Source organism: Moschus berezovskii, chromosome 2, assembly GCF_049115385.1.
Source record: "Moschus berezovskii isolate FMDL1 chromosome 2, NW_MosBer_1.0, whole genome shotgun sequence".
Lineage (NCBI taxonomy): Eukaryota > Metazoa > Chordata > Mammalia > Artiodactyla > Moschidae > Moschus > Moschus berezovskii.
The window spans coordinates 75901114-75922098 of record NC_142461.1 but is presented as its reverse complement, the minus strand read 5'-3'; the positions used below and the strand labels follow the sequence as shown (position 1 = coordinate 75922098).

The 20985-nt window shown below is 36.7% G+C and overlaps 1 protein-coding gene across 1 annotated transcript in view; it reads left to right on the top strand.

Moving 5' to 3' along the window:
- MCM6 (minichromosome maintenance complex component 6) overlaps nt 1-20081 on the top strand; it is a 37085-nt gene extending 17004 nt beyond the window's left edge. Inside the window, exons 10-17 of the mRNA XM_055397945.2 lie at nt 389-496; nt 1537-1692; nt 3593-3721; nt 5450-5611; nt 14669-14804; nt 15293-15448; nt 16175-16314; nt 19349-20081. Coding sequence (XP_055253920.1) covers nt 389-496; nt 1537-1692; nt 3593-3721; nt 5450-5611; nt 14669-14804; nt 15293-15448; nt 16175-16314; nt 19349-19465 — 1104 coding nt within the window. The 3' untranslated portion in view covers nt 19466-20081. The remainder of the gene's footprint in view (nt 1-388; nt 497-1536; nt 1693-3592; nt 3722-5449; nt 5612-14668; nt 14805-15292; nt 15449-16174; nt 16315-19348) is intronic.
- Nucleotides 20082-20985: the final 904 nt, after the last annotated feature.

Below are 20985 nucleotides of genomic sequence, written 5' to 3'. Positions count from 1 at the left end.
TTAGATCTGTGAATGCGTGTAAATTGTAGCTGTAGATACAAACATTATGTTCCAACTTCATCCTTCATTTTGAGCCTAAAATCAACACTGAGGTGGTCGAGAATGTTTTGACCCTCAGATTTACACAACGTTTTGATGTTGAGTAAAAGTGCCATAAGTAACTGCCTGTTTTTAAACTGCCCTTAATTTAAAGGGCAAACTAGAGTTTAAAATGAGTTGAAAGTTGTATGGTTCCCTTGGGGATCTTGTACTGTCTTACTCTAGTAGAGGGAATTGGGATTGCTTACTTACCTTAGTTGTTTAAAGTCACTATGGTAGCAAACTTTGAGTTTCCTTGCTGTTTGACATCTGAAAGGAAGTTTCTTATGCCAAGCTAATTTGATTACAGGGTGTATGTTGTATTGATGAATTTGATAAGATGGATGTGCGGGATCAAGTTGCTATTCATGAAGCTATGGAACAGCAAACCATCTCTATCACAAAAGCAGGAGTGAAGGTATGTGTGTCCTCTTCTGTTCCACTGCATTATGCCTTAGCCTTGTAGACTAGTGTAGCTCTGGAGATGATCACTTGGATAAAATGCATTACTTCAACATGAAATGCTGTTTATTGAAATGGAAAACACAGCCCTGAGGATTATTAATCCAAATTACAGGTGTTGGGGGCATAGCTCAGGGGTAGAGCACTTGACTACAAATTACAGGAGCTGTTAAAGGTACTGTGAAAATTAATTGTTACGACACAAAGTAAAGGAAGTACTGGTGAAATTTTTAGCTCTTTCAAAATTTCCACAAAGCTTCTCTATAGTCTTTGCTAAAGTGTGCTTCCAATTGTAACAGGAATAAAGTTGACAAATCATTTAAATGGAAATAATAAGTACAATATTATAATTAGCATTAGAGAGAAATAAATCTTTAAAAATAAAAGTAATACATTCAAATAGTTAAGAAAAATGTAAGAGGTAAATATAAATTAAAAAGAGAAATCTCCTCCCAGCACCAGTAGATACTCGGAAGTGTCTGCTGAGTTTATGTCCCTTTTAGGAATATTTTATCATGAATAAGCATAATGCACATAAAATTTTATTCCTTGCTCATTTAACTTTATAATTTTATTTTGGTAATCTTTCTATACCAGTATATATTCGATCCATTTTGGTTTTTTATTACTCCATAATTTTCCCTTGTATATACCACAGTTTGACTCATTAGGCTGTTATAAAAAAGAATGATGCTTAGGTCATTTCCAGCCTTTTGTATTACAAACAACATTGTAAGCATTGTATGCCTCTTCCTATATCTAGCTGCAAGATGAATTCTTAGTAAGAAATTGCTGACTTAAAGGGCATATACATCATACCAGCAACATCGTATGGGGATATCTGTTGCTATATCAGACTTTGATTTCGGTGATTCAGTAGGTGAAAGATGATATCTTATTATTTTGGTTTTCGTTAATTATGAATGATGTTGAGGTTTGTCATATGCCATTCCAGTTGTCTTTAAACCTGTCATGATTTTTTCCTTTTGCGGTCAGGCTACTCTGAATGCCAGGACATCCATTTTGGCAGCAGCAAACCCCATCGGTGGACACTATGACAGATCAAAATCGTTGAAACAGAATATAAATTTGTCAGCTCCTATCATGTCCCGATTTGATCTCTTCTTTATACTTGTGGATGAATGTAATGAGGTAACTACATGAGCTGCCCTCTGAGCTTCCTTTATTATTTCCAGTTTGAGTAATTGATCAAGACAAGCCTGGAAGATGTACTCGTGAAGAATTGGTGCATGCGTTGGCACTGACCTTTCATCTCTGAGTGGCACAGGATTAGATAGGCTTATTAAGCAACTCGGAATCACTTTAATTGATGGTTCTATTTAATTGTGTTAAGGAATATCAAGTTTGTTTTTGTTATTGCTTTTTAATTCTAAAAAAAAAAAACCACAGTTTTCAACCATATCCTTTAAGATATTTATTAGATTTTTGTCTGTTTTTTCATTAAGGTTGAAAAAAATTCGGATACCAAACAACTTTCCTTTTTTTCTGCAAATTATGAGTCATTTGTCTCCCTATATCTTCGTGTCAAATTATTGCATTGTGTTACATTTTTTTCTAATTATGTAGCAGTTTTAAAATTGAATGTAAAATTGTGGATTTACTTACATTCTGACATGTTAGTATTAAGAGTTGAAAGAAAGTGAAAGTCACTCAGTCATGTCCAACTCTTTGCAACCTATGGACTATACAGTCCATGGAATTCTCTAGGCCAGAATACTGGAGTGAGTAGCCTTTCCCTTCTCTAGGGGATCTTCCCAACCCAGGAATTGAACTCAGGTCTCCTGGATTGCAGGCAAATTCTTTACCAGCTGAGCCACAAGGGAAGTCCAGTATTAGAGTTACTTAGACTTAAATATTTAACAACATTGCATTTCTCAGATGTTTGCAGAACTGCAAAATGATCTTAGAAGGTAATATTGTACTGTACTTTTAATTACTGAGCATAGAGAGCCTACATTACATTAGGCAGAATACATAACTCTTGCTTACAGTAAAGTTTTAAATTTATCTAAATAAAATTTGCTTTCCATTAATGTGAATGTTAGAGGGTTTTCATGTTTTATCTTTGGGTTTGGTTCTTTTCCTTCATAAATCTATATAAAATGTTTAACCCAGTTCCCACCCCCCATTGTTGGGCATTGACTGATTTTCATATATTTATGTCTCTACATAAGTTATTCATTATTAACTTTTTAATTAGAAATAATTTCAAACGTACAGAAAAGTTGCGGGAAATACAATAATGCATGTAGTACTCATATCCCCTTTTTTCAGTTCACGTAAGGTTTTGTTCTATTTGCTTTACCATTTGCTCTGTATATCTGTACATTTTTTTCTATACCATTTGAGAATAAATTGCATATTTTTAGTATGATTTTATTCAATGTTAGTAACAGTTTTATGATGATTATCTTCATATATTCATAAGTGGCAGCATGATATAGTGACTAGGAGGACATGTTGTGAAGCTAGACTCTTCAAATCCTTGCTCAGTTACTAACTGTGATGTTGGACAAGTTACTTAATTTTTACTTATCTGTAAAATGGGGTAATGTTATCTACCTAATAAGGTTTTTTTGAAGATTGTATGAATTAATGCTTCCCGATAACACTTAAGGCAATAGAGCCTGTCGTTTACTGAGGGCACTAGAACTCTTATTTCTGTCAGATTTATTAAGTCAGTTAATTTCTTCAGGAATAGTCTTAGTTAGAGTAAGGCACAGCTATACATTTAAGCGTTTGATTTTAGATAAAATTGGTATTAAACTTTCCTCAGAAACTTGAACCCATTAATACATCTTCAGTTCAGTTCAGTCGCTCAGTCATGTCCGACTCTTTGCGACCCCATGAATCACAGCACGCCAGGCCTCCCTATCCATCACCAACTCCCGGAGTTCACTCAAACTCATGTCCATCTTATGGTGGCATATTAAAGCTTGAGGTTATCATGCTACAAATAATTTCTTAATGCCTGGGATAGTCTGGAGTGGGTGTTATAACTGATCAAAGTGATTTTCTTGTTTGGAATTAGGTTACAGATTATGCTATTGCCAGGAGAATAGTAGACTTGCATTCAAGAATTGAGGATTCCATTGATCGTGTGTATTCCCTTGATGATATCAGGAGGTATCTTCTTTTTGCAAGACAGTTTAAACCCAAGGTAACCTTCCCTTTTGTACTGTATTCAGGCATGATGAGTATGTGGCATTTAAACAGATGCGTTACTTGGAAATTAACTGAACCTGATTTGAGGATTTTTTATGGTTGGTTGGTTGGTTGGCTTGATCTGGGGGTTTGTTTTGGCTTTTTTTTTTTTGGATAACAGTTTATTTCTTCAGTGAGACTTGAGAAAGTGTTTTAAAAGTGAAAAATTCCATTTCTTCTACTTATTAGGTGCTAATAAAAAGGTTTTTATGAGTGAAGAGTTTTGAATAACCAAACTAACTAGATTTTATTTCAATCATTATTCCTAAGAATCTTAAAACTGTGTATGCTTAAATCAGTAGTCTACAGATGCTCTTGAATCTTTCTCTGAGGAAAAACTTGGATTCCTCTAGTTCATTGTAATGAACATAACTATCTTACAGTAATTAATGTAGATCTTTGGATTAAACCTGCAGTGGATTCAGGGTGCTCACTTGGACGTTTATTTTTGTTTGTTGTCATTATTATTTTTTAATTTATTTATTTCAATTGGAGGCTAATTACTACAATATTGTAGTGGTTTTTGCCGTACATTGACATGAATCAGCCATGGGTGTACATGTGTCCCTCATCCTGAACCCCCCTCCCACCTGCATTTAAAAAAAAGAACTCCATAATCCATACATTGTTTGGAATTTTCCTAAAATAGAATATAGAAAAAATTTTCATTTGATTCTTGTTGAAATGTCTGCACTATTTCTGGCTTGACTTTTGGGAGTTATGCTTAGATTTTAATTATCAGCTTCACATTATCATCCATAATTCACAATTGAGTCTCACTGTCCCAAGGAAAGGGTAGAATATCACTTTTGTTTGCAGAAGCATTTGTTCTCCGTGACTAACCTGGTCCCTCTATAACTTTGGCTTGCTTCCTTAACACACTTAGTTCCTTGCTCTAAAAAACTGAGTATCCTTTAGTTTGCCTTACTTTGTTGTTATTATTGAACAAATTATAAGGTTTACTGAAATAGCTGGTATGTATATCCCAAGTGGATACCTGAAATCACAGATAGTACCAAACCATATATCTACTATGGTTTTTCCTATAAGTTAGCACAATAAGAGAATATCTGAATTGCTAGCATCACTACTCCTGTGCTTGGGAAGTGTTAGTAGGTAAAAAAGGGTTACTTGAACATAAACACTATGTTACCATAACAGTTGATCTGACAACTGAGTTTGCTACTAACTGACTAATAATTAAGTGCCATGTAAACTGTGGATAACTGTGGATACTCTGGATAAAGGGATGATTCACATCTTGGGTGAGACATTGGACAGCTACTAAGATTTCATGACACTACTCAGAACAGCACACAATTTAAAACTCATGAATTGTTTCTGTCTGAAGTTTTCTATTTAGTATTTTTAGACTACAGTTGACCATAGGTAACTGAAACAACAGAATGTGGAGAAGCCACAGAGTGGGGAGGACTATTACATATATATTGAAATACTAACTACTGTCTTCCTATTCGTAAAATTAGTGCATAGAATTCATAGTCCTCTTTCGTATTAGTTTCTTTTGAAAGGTATTTCAGTACTAATTTCTTGTCATTGGTTTCAAAGTCTTGACCCTCTCATTTCCCCCAGAGTATCTCCATCTGGGAAGCTTTTAACCTTCATGTTTAATGCAGCTTCCATTAAGTAGAAATGCTCTGACTTCATCAATGTTCTGAAACAGATTTCTAAAGAGTCAGAGGACTTCATTGTGGAACAGTATAAACGCCTCCGCCAGAGGGATGGTTCTGGGGTAACCAAGTCTTCATGGAGGATTACAGTGCGACAGCTTGAGAGCATGATCCGTCTCTCTGAAGCAATGGCTCGGATGCACTGCTGTGATGAGGTATCAAAGTCACTTTAACATAATGGGGAAGAGAAATTGATATTTGGCTTTAAGTGTGTTTTTATCTTTGGTATAGAACATACTAGCATTCACTGCAGATTTATTTCTGTATAACTGTTGAGTTCTCATAGGATACATGACTCCTGACCCTGGGGGCTTTCCCTTAAAGAAGGTTGTTGTCAAGCATTTATTGAATGTAGTAGTTAGATTAATGAGATAATCATGACGTATAGATTATAGAGTACAAATAGAGGTGAGTTCAAGATTAGTGCCATTCGTTCAAGAAAGATTTAAACCTTATAGTGTTTAATCCTTACATTTAAACCTTACGTTATGCTAGGCTTCTGGGCATAGGATACAAATCTGATAATGTTGCCCAAACAGTGTAAGATTTTGTTTGAGGAAAGAGTTTGGTTATTTTTCTTAAAATAGTATGATTGAGGTATAATTCACAGAAGAGACGGTACAGCTCTGACTTTACATACACATTCTTGTGGCCTCCCAGCTCAGAATATAGATTTACAACATCTTAGGAAGTTCACTTACACCCTTCCCCAGAAGTAAGAACTGTAGTGACTTCATTCATATTTTTGTCCCACAGATTTCATTTCTCACGTGTTCATTTGTTTAATTTTTCAAATTCTCTGCTATAGTGCTTTACTGTTTACAAAATACTTTGACACTGTCTTACTTGTTGTTGTTTGAGTGTTCTGACATTTAATGGACATCTTTGTAGGTTAAGAGATGAATAAAAGAGCCCCTGTCTTCCATTGCTGATAATTTTCCCACCAGGGAAAAGACATATGTTTAATTAAATATGTGAAATATGAAAGAGGTTATTATGGTAGAGTGTCATCAGCAGAGAGTATAGAGATCAATGAATTCTTTCCTAAGGAAGGTGGAGGGTTTGGGGAGATGCTAACATTTGAACTGAATCACTGAAGGGCATATGGAATTTTGATATGCATTTTTAGAGTGAAAGGAGGAAAGTCTAGCAAGAATGTAGTGGAATCTGCAGAGAAAGACTAGGTCATGGTGGAGGGGAATTCTTAAAAACTATGCTAACATTTGTACCATTTTTTTTTCCATTGTAGTGTCTCCTAAAATGAGTGTCATAGAACTGATGAGTCTTAGAGAATTTCTGTTAGATTTTTCTTTCCCTTTTTTTTTGGTTTTTTAGTAGGTAGCAAATTCACATGATACGAAAATAAATATGCATGTATACACAGAAATACATTTCCTGAATAAAATTGAGTGTTTTTGCACATATTTAAAAGCCATTTCTACTTCCTTTTATTTTATGATTATTCTTTGTTCACTTTTACTTACTTTATTATAAAGGCCTCCCCTAGTCTAAGATTATTAAAGAATTCTCTCAGGATTTCTTCAAGCACTTAGATGGTTTCATTGTTTGTATTTAAATCATTCGAACATTTGGTATTTATTCTGCTGTAGGATGTAAGCTATGAATCAGTTGATTCTTTTGCAGCTAGTTTCCTAGTTCCAACACCACTACAGGTTTGGTATGCTTTTATTTTATATAAAATTCTTGTGCCTATTAAAGTCTCCTGAATTTTTTTTTCTGTTCCTTTGGTCTTTCAACCTTCTTTTGCATTAGTGCCACAATATTTTCCTCAGTGGGGCTTTATATTTTAAATGTACAGCTAGTTCCACTGCATTGGTGGTGTTCTTTTTTGGCTGTTGTGAACTTAATGACCAGTTGGCTTAGATTTTTTTTTTTTTTTTAATTACTGATATTCACTAAGAGGAAAGCATCCTAGGAACTTGTTTGAAAAACTCGGGAATTTCCCCTTCTCTGCCCCTCCTTTGCCCTCCCCGCCATTGGCTATCTGTTTTACATATGGTAATATAAGTTTCCTTGTCACTCTTTCCATGCATCCCACCCTCTCCTTCCTCCCCTGCCCTCCATGTCCATTAGTCTCTGTTCTCTATGCCTGTGTCTCCATTGCTGCACTGCAAATAACTTTCTCAGTACCATCTTTCTAGATTCCACATATATGCTTTAGTATAGGAGGTTTATCTTTCTCTTTCTGTGTAATAGGCTCTAGGTTCATCCACCTCATTAGAACTGACTCAAATGCTTTCCTTTTTATGTCTGAGTAATGTTCCATTGTATGTATGGAATACACAGCTTCTTTAAAACTGGGAACTTTTGAAGAAAGCACTAACCATTCTGTCTCTAGACTGCTATTCTCACCTACAGATTCTGGACTTGAGCTGCAGTATTTCTAGCCTCCAACCACCTCTGCTCACTTCAGACTGGCCCCTACAATCCTAATTGGCAAGAACCAATTCCTTAATACCTATCCCGTTGCGCCTGTTTGTCCTGAATTCAGTGGTTTTTGTATACTGACAAACTCCTTGGTTTGTCTGAAGGCAAGGGGAGAGTCTGTCAGCAATCAAAGACCTCTCTGTTCAGTCCTGAAATGGGTTTTTCCTCCAGTTGCATGGCTTGTTTCTATACTTATGCTACTAAATGTATGAAGCTATGTAATTATACCACCCCCTAGATTTTCTCTAACTATTGAATATATTATGTAGTAATGAAATGCATTATACGGTGGCTCAGAGGTTAAAGCGTCTGCCTCCAATGCGGGAGACCCGGGTTCGATCCCTGGGTCGGGAAGATCCCCTGGAGAAGGAAACGGTAATCCACTCCAGTATTCTTGCCTGGAGAATCCCATGGACGGAGAAGCCTGGTAGGCTACAGTCCACGGGGTCGCAAAGAGTCGGACACGACTGAGCGACCAAACGGAACGGAACGGATACCCTTAAAGCTGTCTGTTCATTTATCTTTGTTTAAAAAGTCTGAACATAGGGCCAATATATACTTGAGCTCAGTGTTTGATACTCAGTTTTTAGTATTTTTATACTGAAATAAAAATAGTATACCCCCCAAATTATGGATATTGAGCATGTTAAATTCATTAATAAGAACTGACATCTCTGATGATTTTTCCTATCTAAGAAAACAGGATAGCAATTAGGATCTAGTTTATGCCACTAAAAATTGAGGCTATTTAAAACAGTTATTTTTTTTTGCTCATGCTTCATGTTCATTTATGTTAGCCAGAGGCTGTCTTCTCTACATTGCTCAGAAATTCAGGCTAACATAAGTCTCTTTGTTGACATACACTTCCGTGATCATAGAAGAGAGAAGAAAAGGTGGATTATACACCGCTTCTTAAACTTCTATCTAGAAATGACATGGCACTGCCACTCAAATTTCATTGGTCAGAGGAATTAACATGGCCATGCCTAAGTTCAAGTGGTTAAAGAAGTGCTTTCCTATCAAGTGGCTAGAATGAGAAAAGCAAACATTTGTGAACAGTTCTGATGATTGATTCATTATCTTTCCACTTAAGTCTTTTGTTGTTTCACTTAATGGCTTTTAAAGTTTTCTTCCTATGATTTTTGCATGTTTTTATTGAATTTATTTCTTGATATTTGTTTTTTTTTTTCTTGGTATTGAAGGTAGACTTTTCCATTTTATATTTTGACTGGTGGTTGCTTGTATATATCAACTATTGGTTTCTGTATGCTAGTTTTATACTATATGAAACATTCAGTTTCTTTTTCAGTCAGGTCTATTGATTTTCCAGATTTAATTCTTTTTTCAAATGATAAATGGTTCTAGTCTTACTGAAAAAGTAAACTTAATCTTTTCCTATTGTCTATACTAATTTACTTTTGGTATTGCAATATAATGTCTAATAATTATGAAATTGGATATTTTTTTCTTAGTTGGCTCTGTGGCTGAGATATGTTTTTATCAATAAGAACTATACATTTATTATTCATATCTTGAATATTGCTGTCAGGAAGATTGTTTTGTTTTTTGCCTAGTGTCTTTTTGTGTTGTGTGTGTGCTTAGTCATTCAGTCCAACTCTTTGCAACCCCATGAAGTGTCACCCACCAGGCTCCTCTGTCCATGGGGATTCTCCAGGCAAAAATACTGGAGTGGGTTGCCATGCCCCCCTCCAGGAGATCTTCCCAACCCAGGGATCGAACCCAGGTTCCCCACATTGCAGGTGGATTCTTTACTGTCTGAGCCACCAGGAAAGCCCTTTAGTGTAATGAGTTAATCATGATTTTTTTCTCCTGGATCTGTTATTTAGAATGAAAATAAATTGACTAATCAAGGCTTCCTGGAATAAATTCCACTCTTTTAATGCATTTGGCTTTTGCTTGCTGTTATTTAGAATTTTTAAACAGTACTCAAAAAAACACCGGTTGTTATTTTATTTAAAGTTTTGGAAATTTTCCCCATTTTCCCTCTATCCTAGAATGGTTTTCTGTTGTATTAAAATGCTGTGCCTGGGAATGCCCTGGCAGTCCAGTGGTTAGTATGCTGCTGCACCTCCACTGCAGGGAGCACAGGTTCAGTCCCTGATCAGGCAGCTAAGGTCCTGCATGCTGTGCGGTACCACCATAAATAAAGTGAAAGAAAAATCTGCTTTTACTGATAGGAATTCTCAAGTAAAACTCTTGAGTCTAGTATATAAAACTTCTTGTTTAGATTTTCTCTCTCTTCTTAGGTCAGTTTTGGGTGAGCTATATTTTCCTGAAAAGTATCCATTTCTAAGAGTTTGCAGAGTTTAGTAATATCCAGTTAGAATGTATTTTTTTGGTTGCTTGTTTTAATACTACATTGTGATTAGACAATTTCTCATTTGGTTTCTAGGATGCTTTCTTTGTAGCCCAATGTCCTTTTTTGTTTGTTTTCTTTTGGGCTGGTGGGTCTTGCTTTCTCTAGTTGCAGCAAGTGGGGGCTACTCTGCCTTGTGGTGCACAGGCTTCTCATTGCTGTGGCTTCTCCTGTTGCGGAACACAGGCTCCTTGCACGTGGGCTTCAGTAGTTGCAGCACACAGTCTTCAGTAGTTGTTGCATGTGGGTTTAGTTTCCCTACAGCATGTGGAATCTTCCCAGACCAGTGATTGAACCCATGTCCCCTGCATTGGCAGGCAAATTCTTGACCACTGGACCACCAGTGAAGTCCCCAATGCCAGTTTTTATAAATGTTCCATGAGCACTTTGATGTAAGGCCTAGTTCCCTGTTTGCATGCTTACATGTGTTCTCAGTTATGTTCAACTCTGTGACCTTGTGGATGACAGACTGCACTGTCCGTGAAATTTTCCAGGCAGGAATAATACCGAAGTGGGTTGCCATTTCCTACTCCAGAGGATCTTACATCTGTGAAGGGGGAAGTTAACTTACTATATTACATAGGCCTTCTGTTTTTTTTTTTTGTGGGGTTTGTGGTCTACCATATCTTCTCTAGATTGCAAGTTTAAAGTGTCTTATGAATATCTTCACGACCAAGATAATCACAATAACATAATCACTGACCTAGAGCCAGACATCTTGGAATGTGAAGTCAAATGGGCCTTAAAAAGTATCACTACGAACAAAGCTAGTGGAGGTGATAGAATTCCAGTTGAGCTGTTTCAAATCTTGAAAGATGATGCTGTTAAAGTGCTGCACTCAATATGCCAGCAAATTTGGAAAACTCAGCAGTGGCCACAGGACTGGAAAAGGTCAGTCTTCATTCCAATCCCAAAGAAAGGCAATGCCAAAGAATGCTCAAACTACCACACAATTGCACTCATCTCACACGCTAGTAAAGTCATGCTCAAAATTCTCCAAGCCAGGCTTCAGCAATACATGAACTGTGAACTCCCAGATGTTCAAGCAGGTTTTAGAAAAGGCAGAGGCACCAGAGATCAAATTGCCAACATCCGCTGGATCATGGAGAAAGCAAGAGAGTTCCAGAAAAACATCTATTTCTGCTTCATTGACTATGCCAAAGCCTTTGACTGTGTGGATCACAATAAACTGTGGAACATTCTGAAAGAGATGGGAACACCAGACCACCTGACCTGCCTCTTGAGGAACCTGTATGCAGGTCAGGAAGCAACAGTCATGGAACAACAGACTGGTTCCAAATAGGAAAAGGAGTACGTCAAGTCAAGGTTGTATATTGTCACCCTGCTTATTTAACTTATATGCAGAGTAAATCATGAGGAACGCTGGGCTGGAAGAAGCACAAGCTGGAATCAAGATTGCTGGGAGAAATATCAATAACCTCAGATATGCAGATGACACCACCCTTATGGCAGAAAGTGAAGAGGAACTCAAAAGCCTCTTGATGAAAGTGAAAGAGGAGAGTGAAAAGGTTGGCTTGAAGCTCAACATTCAGAAAACAAAGATCATGGCACCTGGTCCCATCACTTCATGGGAAATAGATGGGGTGACAGTGGAAACAGACTGTCAGACTTTAATTTTTGGGGTTCCAAAATCACTGCGGATGCTGATTGCAGCCATGAAATAAAAAGACGCTTACTCCTTGGAAGGAAAGTTATGACCAACCTAGATAGTATATTAAAAAGCAGAGACATTACTTTGCCAACCAAGGTCCGTCTAGTCAAGGCTATGATTTTTCCCGTGATCATGTATGGATGTGAGAGTTGGACTGTGAGGAAAGCTGATCGCCGAAGAATTGATGCTTTTGAACTGTGGTGCTGGAGAAGACTCTTGAGAGTCCCTTGGACTGCAAGGAGATCCAACCAGTCCATTCTAAAGGAGATCAATCCTGGGTGTTCATTGGAAGGACTGATGCTAAAGCTGAAACTGCAATACTTTGGCCACCTCATGCGATGAGTTGACTCACTGGAAAAGACTGATGCTGGGAAATGTTGGGGGCGGGAGGAGAAGGGGATGACAGAGAATGAGATGGCTGGATGGCATCACCGACTCGATGGACATGAGTTTGAGTGAACTCTGGGAGTTGGTGATGGACAGGGAGGCCTGGCGTGCTGTGATTGATGGGGTCACAAAGAGTTGGACACGACTGAGCAACTAAACTGAACTGATGAATACTTTTTATTTCTCTACCAGTAATATAGTTTTGTCTGCTTGTATTTATCCTTTTACCTCCTAGAGCTTTTGCTTTACTAATATTGTTATCTTAACTGATACATATCTTTTCATTTTGATGTGTACCCTCTAACTTTGTCTCATTTATGCTTTTTGGCCTGAACTCTACCTTGCTTTCTTTTTCTGATATTCCTTTGCATAACTTTTTATTATTTTTAGGCATTTCTGAGTAAGTTAAGTGTGTATACACAGACACATAGCACAGAGTTAGGTTTTGTTTTGTGATCCAAACAAATATTTTAATGTATGTTAAACCCATTTACATTTATTGGTATGAGAGAGAGAGAGTTTTTTGTTTTCTTTTTATAGTTAAAATGATTTTTCATTATGTGGTAACATTGCTTTTTCTTGTATGTGCAGTTCTGAGATGCAGAAAGTTTACATTTTATTTTAGTGGTTACTTTTGTTATTATAATTTTATATTATACCCTCCATTCTCTATTGGTTCCCTACCAGGAAGAGTGTTAAAACTAGCGTGTTTCATCTTCCTTTTTCTTCCCTTCCCTCTCAACGGCATGATTTTAGTAAATAATATTTTACAGCTTTCCTTTGCACAGTCAAATGTAGTTATCCATCACTTGATTTATCATCATTTGACTTTCATTTGGGTGGGAGGCAATCAGCAAATTCACTTTGGATCTCCCTTTATGTAAACCCTCTGTCTTCAGGTCATGCCATATACATTGTATTCTGTCACTCTTAATTCCCACGCTTGTTTTTTAAGTCATAGTTTTTTAAATAAATATGTGCGTAGCTCATTGAAGATAAATTTGTTATGATTTCCTAATTTATCTCTTGGCTGATTGAAATTTGTTCCTTTTTCAAGGGTTTGGTGAAAGTGATGAGTTCATGGGAATAATTTTCCCTGAGTGTTATGTGCAACAGGGTTATTTGTAGTCTTTACCTGAATGACAGATTGGCTTGATCTACAACCTATGGCTCATATTTTCTTTTCGTACAATTTTTTCTACTGTATCCTGACATTAGTTGTTCCTTTGGGGAAATCTGAGGCCAGCCCTGGATTATTAATTTCTCCCCCATAAGTAACTGGATATTTTTCTTTTCCTAAACTATTCTTTATTTAAATAGACCAGTAAGTTTACTAGGATATGTCTTGATATTGACTGCTCTAAAATGACTTAAAAGTTTCCTTGCAGGCAGTAGTGTATTTCTTTTTTTAAGTGCTCTGCTGGATTTATCTGTTGTTATGGGGCTCAGCTAGTTAGGAAGGGAGTATATTTAGAGACTGTTGGTTATTTATATAAGGACTTCAAGCAATGCCCCCTGCCCCCATAATAGACCTGTAATTTTCCTTCTAAGTAAGCTTTTTTGTTGAGGCAAAACATAAGTACAGAGAGTGCACAAATCACAAGCATACAGGTCAGTTAGCTTTCAGTGAAATACCTGTGTAATCTACACCCAGATCAGGAAGTCAAACATTCCTTATTAACATTTCCAAGAACTACCCTTTGAGCTTTTTCTTTACAGTCACTGCTACCCCCTTCTCTGAGGATAACCTTTTTCTTTTCTTTATTGCTGTAGAGTACTCTAGCCATACTTTTCCTGATAGTTAAGTTGTTTTCAGTCCTTTTCCCCCTCCCAGTTGTGGTTAAAAACACATAACTGTCAGTAAATGTGTCATAGTGATTGGCTCATTCTATTAAAATGGACATTTGGATAGTCTCCAGTTTGGGTTCTTATGAGATGTATATGTCTTTTAGTTTATCTGATGTATATATGTGTACATTTCTGTTCAGTGTATACCTGTGAGTGGAGTTATTGAATTATTGGGGCATAGATTGTATGCATACACAATTTAGTGAAGACTGAAAAATGGTTTCCCACAGTGGTTGTAATGGTTTATATTCCCAAGAGCAGTGAATGAAAGCAGTGTACATCCTCAACACTCAATATTGCTGGTCCTTTTAGCCATTCTGGTAAATTTATGGTTTGCCATAAATATCTCATATTTTTATGTTGTGTTGGAGGGAGAGTGTGAGAAAACAAAAACTCCACTGAAATTTCATATGGAGAAAATCTTTTGGTATATCAAAAAGACTGATTTACTGGTTTACCTCATCATCTTGATTGGTTTAGGTTCAGCCTAAACATGTGAAGGAAGCTTTCAGATTACTGAATAAATCAATCATCCGTGTGGAAACACCTGATGTCAATCTTGATCAAGAAGAAGATGCCCAGATGGAGGTTGATGAGGGCCCAGATGGCATCAATGGTGAGGTGTCTGTTCATGATTGTTCTAGAGTTAGGGGCCAGAATGTTCTCTGAGATATCGTGATAAAAGTGCACTTACTTATGGTTATGAAGTCTGTGTAGCAAAAAGGGGAAAAATAGATAATGAATTTTATTAACTGTTTATAAGTGAAAATATAATCAATAGTTGATATAAAATATATACACTTGAAAGACTTGAGAGAAAATACACCACAATGGAGATAGTGGACTTAATATTGCAAATGCACTTTTAGATCTCGAAATCTTTTTTATCTCCCATTCTTCCCATTTCTTCCAAATGGGTTTTTGTCTTCCCTAGTAGCATTTTAAAAATTGCTTCCAACTTATTTGTACAGTTACTGAATACTGGGTATAATTATATGGTTGTTTTAAAATCAGTATTAAAATATGAATAGTATATTTATAAAAGCACCTGGTAGGGGAGTATTGGCACAGGAGGAAGATTCAAACGGTTAATATTTCACTTAGGTCATGCTGATAGCCCTGCTCCTGTGAGTGGAATTAACGGCCACAGTGAAGACATGAACCAAGATTCTGTTCCAAAAGCCTCCTTGAGGCTGGGCTTCTCCGAATACTGCCGAATCTCTAACCTTATTGTGCTTCACCTCAGAAAGATGGAAGAAGGTGAGGCCATACCTAGTGCTGCTCTTATGCTGAGTCATTTACATAAGCTGTATTCACATAAACTGCTTGTGGTTTGCTAAAGATTGTGTTGTTTTGTCAGAAGAGATGATAAATTGTTAATACAAGCTCACTTTGGCAAACAAAATCTATGAGGGGATGTCTGCATATCTACCAACCTAGATGTTTTCCCTACAAGTTCATTGTCAGAGGTTTATGACTCATTTTTATTAATGTCCTTGGCCTATTCTAATATTTGTTATGCCAAATTTGGGATCTGATAATATATAAAGAAACACTTAACGCATTTTTTACAGATGTAAAGTCTTCCTTCTTTACAATGGCTTGTTTAAAAGGGATGGAATCCTTCATTCCCAATTTATGCTTTCAGTTGCTGTTGACAAACATTGTCTGGGTGGTGAAGCATAAGAAAGTGAAGGAAACACCTTCATACTTTGAAATCATAATAGCTTTAAGAAACTTGTTTCTTATCCTCTCTATTTTTTAAATTTTTCTTTTCAGGATAAAGTAAGGATACTTGAAGTAATATGGCAGGTTATTTCAGGCTTAAGCTGGAACACTGCAAACCTTATTTTAGCAGACATGTTTTCTGACAGATTGGTTATCTAATCTATACATTATTTTGTTGTGTATGCAAACTCCAAGAATTGGCAAAACGGCTTGCTACCAAGATAATGTAATCTTTTTAAATGTATGTTTTTGTTGCAGAAGAGGATGAGTCGGCATTAAAGAGGAGTGAACTTGTTAACTGGTACTTGAAGGAAATTGAATCAGAAATAGATTCTGAAGAGGAACTGATAAATAAAAAGAGAATCATTGAGAAAGTCATTTATCGACTCACCCACTATGTACGTATATAATTAAGTTTGCTGGGGTATTACTGAGGGAGGGTTTTCATGTTTCATATCTTTGTAGGTTCCTTAGATGTTCATTTATTTTGAATCATGAGGGTCTAATCAGAATTAAAAATTGTGTAAAATAAGAGAGACTTATTAATAGACTTATTTCTTCTGCCAAAATAAGCAGAATTTATATTAAAGCTGGGAAAGTGAATTTAGGGTCTTAACTATTTGAGTGTTTTTAACGTTTGTTTTTTACTCTCTCTACCATAAACCTTCAAGCGGTCTGACCACTATCATCTAAATTCTGCATTTTATCCTTCCTCCTGTTCTTATCTCCCCCTGTTACCCACTTTACAGTCTGTCCCACATATTTTTTCTTATACTTTCCAGTTCATTCATTCTCTTTTTATAATACTTGCTTGGCGAAACTCCAACTTTGGTTAAAACTAGTTTGTTTACATATCTAAGAAGTTATAAATATCTAGAGAAGAGCATACAATCATGTACTCACTCTTACTTTACATTAATGACCACAAATCTCAAATGGACAGTTCTTAACTTCTGTCTTTATCTACTTCACAGTAGCACTGACCTCACAGTAGCACTTCCCACTGCCATTACTTTTCCCTCATCTGTTCATTCTCCCACTCTCCTAAAGGACCATTACATACATACCGTCTCACTGCTCCAGTCAGTTGGCTATTTTCAGTATTCAACCTGTCGGCAGCATCTGTCACAGTTGATCACTCCTAGAAATATTTTGTTTGCTTGGCTTCTGAGTCACCATATTCTCCTGGGTCTTCTCACTGTTATTTCTTCCTCTTCTCTTTTTTATTTTTTTTTTTTTAATTTCGAGCTGTGTGATTCTGTTTTATTTTACTTTTTGGCCACATAACATGGCATGTGGGATCTTAGTTCCCTAGCCAGGGATGGAACCTGTGCCCCCTGCATTGTAAGCACTGAGTCTAAACCACTGGACCACCAGGGAAGTCCCTCCTTCTTTTTTCTTTTCCTGACTCTTTCTCTTGTCACTTTTTAAATGAAGTACTATACGCAGTCCTCAAACCTCTTTTTCTGTTTACATTCATTGCCTAAGTGAACTCATTTGGTTCCATGAATTGAGAACCATTTGTGATGACTGCCATATTTATATCTCCAGCTCTCACCTGTCCTCTAAATTCCTAATATATATAGCTAGCTGCTTACTTGCAAATTAATAGGCACTTCACACTCAATGTGTTCAAACAGTTACTTCCCTGTAGTTTCACTTACTCAGTTGCTGTAGGCCAGACATCTTAGAATTAATTTTAATTCCGTTCCCCTCACAACTTCTTTTATCAGCAAATCTCATGAGCCCTGCCTTCAGTATTCTCTGTTCTCTTTTCACCACCATCACAGCTACCCAAGCCACCATGCCTAGAGTTCCACAGGTGCCTTCTAACTGTCCACCCTTGCAGTGACTCTCTGTCCAGCAGCCAGACAGCTCTTTTAACAAATGAAAATGTTTTAGTGCCCTGCCTTCCTTCCCTCGTGTTTAGAATAAGATCAGTCTCTGTACCATGGCCTGCAGGACCTTCTACACAAGCAGGCCCCTGCCCACCTCATTGTCTTCGTTTCATAGCCTCTTTCCTTTCCCGTTCTGCACAGTGACACTGGCCTTGTCACTGTTCCTTAGACACACCAAGTATGAAGGCTTTTGCACTTGCCCTTTGTTTCTTTCCCCATATTCCCTCCATTCTAATGTCTGCTCAGATGTTCCTTCTCAAAGTAGTTCTTGCCTAGTCTGTTGAAATAGCAGCCTTCCTCCTTGCTATCACCCCCTTACCCTGCTTTGTTTCTTCACAGTGTTTATCACTGCCTGACAGTATAGTCTTTGTTTAGGTATTTAATAATGTGCAGCCACCATGAGGGCAGGGACTTTTATTTTGTCAATCCCCTGTATCTGCAATGGTGCCTAGCTCAGAGAAGGTTCAAATACTTGTTAAATGATTGGATTTTTCTGTTCAATTGGCAGAGATTGCATTTAACTTCACAGTGCTCACTTTATAAATATTATAGTTGTCACACATCAGAGTTTATCATCTGATGAACAATTTCCCTGTAGAACTAGATGAGTCTGTGATTACAGGTGGGGGGATTTGAAGAACTATTCCATTCAAAATTTAATAAATAATATGTATAAAAATAGAGCTGAAGTGTGGTGCTGTTGTGCTCAGAGTTGTCTATCTGGTGGACAATGTGTTTGCATCAGGCCAGCCCTTCCCTTCCTAGTGGCCCTGGAATCAGTGTTAAGATAAAATAATTCATGCAAAAAGTCCACATTGGGACACATTGTAAAACTAACTGATCTAAATTGGGCTTACGTTTTTAAGTTTGATTCACTTCCTGAGCCAATTTGGTACAAAAGACGAAGGAACTTGTGCTGTGCTGGTCAAGTGTGCTTTCTGTGAAGATGTGTTAGTACATAGAGTACTTGAAAGTGCCTAACCCGTCTTAGTGGTATGAGTGCTCATGCTGTTGGAGTTTTCCATCTTAGAATCAAATCACTATTTCCTGAGTTCCTCTGTATGGGCCTTAGGTAGGAGTCCTTGTTTGTGGACATATCAGACTGACTTATAATAAGGCTTCAAATCTGTCATCAAGTTTATTAAGCCACATGGCATGTTCTACTTTTTTTTTTTTTTTACTAGTTAGTAGATCAAAGTGAAAATTGTTACGTTAATTATCTTTAGATTCTACTTCTAACTGAATTATGAATGGGTGGTATATGAAAGAGTTCAGTGGCTGGTAATTAGAAATTAACATAATATTAAATATTAAACTTTTAATGATAAATAGAATGATAAACATATTTATAGGATTTATACAATTGCATGATCATAAAATTCATATGTTTTTTGAAGTTATTTTTAAGTACATGATGTGATATGCTAGGGAACCTGGTTAAAATCAGACATTTAGAAGGAGGGTCAAGTCCTGTGTATCTTATCATTCTTATAATATTGCTAAAGAACTGAGGACAACCGTTTGTATTTCATAGGATCATGTTCTAATTGAGCTCACCCAAGCTGGATTGAAAGGCTCCACAGAAGGAAGTGAGAGCTATGAAGAAGATCCCTACTTAGTAGTTAACCCTAACTACTTACTTGAAGATTGAGCTATTTATATGGCCCTCCACCTCGGGCCTGGAGTCTGGATGGAGTTCTGCTAGCCAGAGAAATGCTTCTGGGAGCGATGATTCAGGAAGATTTACTTTGAGGAACGAGAACCAAGTTGATTGTCCTATCCTATATTGTCACATTCCTTTTATACCAACACAGGTTTTATCCCTTTGTTTAGTGTGCTTCTTGTCTAAAAAAAAGTGGGATTGCAATAATGTGTTGTTTCTATAACTAAGACCTTGTGTTTTCATGTGTAGAAAAAGGTCTGCTGCTTATATGTTATGTGATAACCATATTGGAGAAATAACTTTTTTCAAGTATCAATTACTGCTTTTTTTCACCAGAAAAAACTTTTTCAGCAGTTGTCTATTAGATTTATTTCTAGTCTACTCAAATTATTGCTTCCATTTATTCATGAATATAGCAAAGCGATGGAAATATGACATTATGGTAAACATTTAAGCATCACTTCCTGTGAGGAGAATCCTTATTAGAATTTGATAGTATGAAAGCTAAGAGGCCTTGGAGATGACTTTTAAAAGTTAAATCAAGTTCTATTTGTTTTTTTAAGAGAGTTTATGCAAATAAAAAGTTTATTATACTTTTCCACTACTCTTTAACAACTTTTAAAATTTCTATGTTCTAAGAGTAAGGTCTCAGAATTATTTTCTGACTGCTTTTTTTAAGGGAACTTTATTTTCTTTATTATAACCATCCTTAAATTTTTTCAAGGAAAATTATTGCTGTTTACGATACTAACAGTCTCTGAGGCTTTAGCTTTGATCAGTATGTTCATGATGTACCTGTTCCTATTGTTGCAGCTTTTGACAACAGATGGGAAATGTCATTTTTCTATATATACAACCACCCTTAAATTTTACAGCATTTTTCTAGAAAAAGAATTACTGCAGTTTATGATACTAACAGTCTCTGAGGCTTAGCTTTGATCATAGGTTCATGGTGTAGAAGTTAACTGTTGCTGCAACTTTTGACAACAGATGGTATTCTGGGGTCTGTGGGGCTAGTCAGGGAATGTTTATGTATGTTACTCAAGTTCAGTAATAGAAACTTCACTCACCACTAAAGGTAAGGGAGATTGGAAACAGAGAAGTTGCACAGTTAGCAGATATAGGGTATAAACTTGTGTGAAAACTATGTTACTAATTAATGGGGGTAGGCAAGCATTTTGAGACAAGGAAACTGCAGTGTACAGGATCTCAGACTTATTGTTGAGCAGGAGCTGCTAGACATGGGCTAAGACAAAAGGTTCCAGTAATAGGTGATAGGAAGAACAACTAGTAAACTCAGAAAACAGCAAGAAAGAGTTCCTTCCCTGCACTAGTTCCCAACTTGATAAAGGAGATGGGATAAGGAGTTTCTGAATAGAGACACAGCAAGTGGGGACTCTAAAGCAAAGTGAGACAGTTAATACAACTAAAATAAGTTTTTATACATCTGAGTAGTGTGCTTACATTTTCACACACCCCCTCAATCTACATGTTACTTGTCAGAGAAG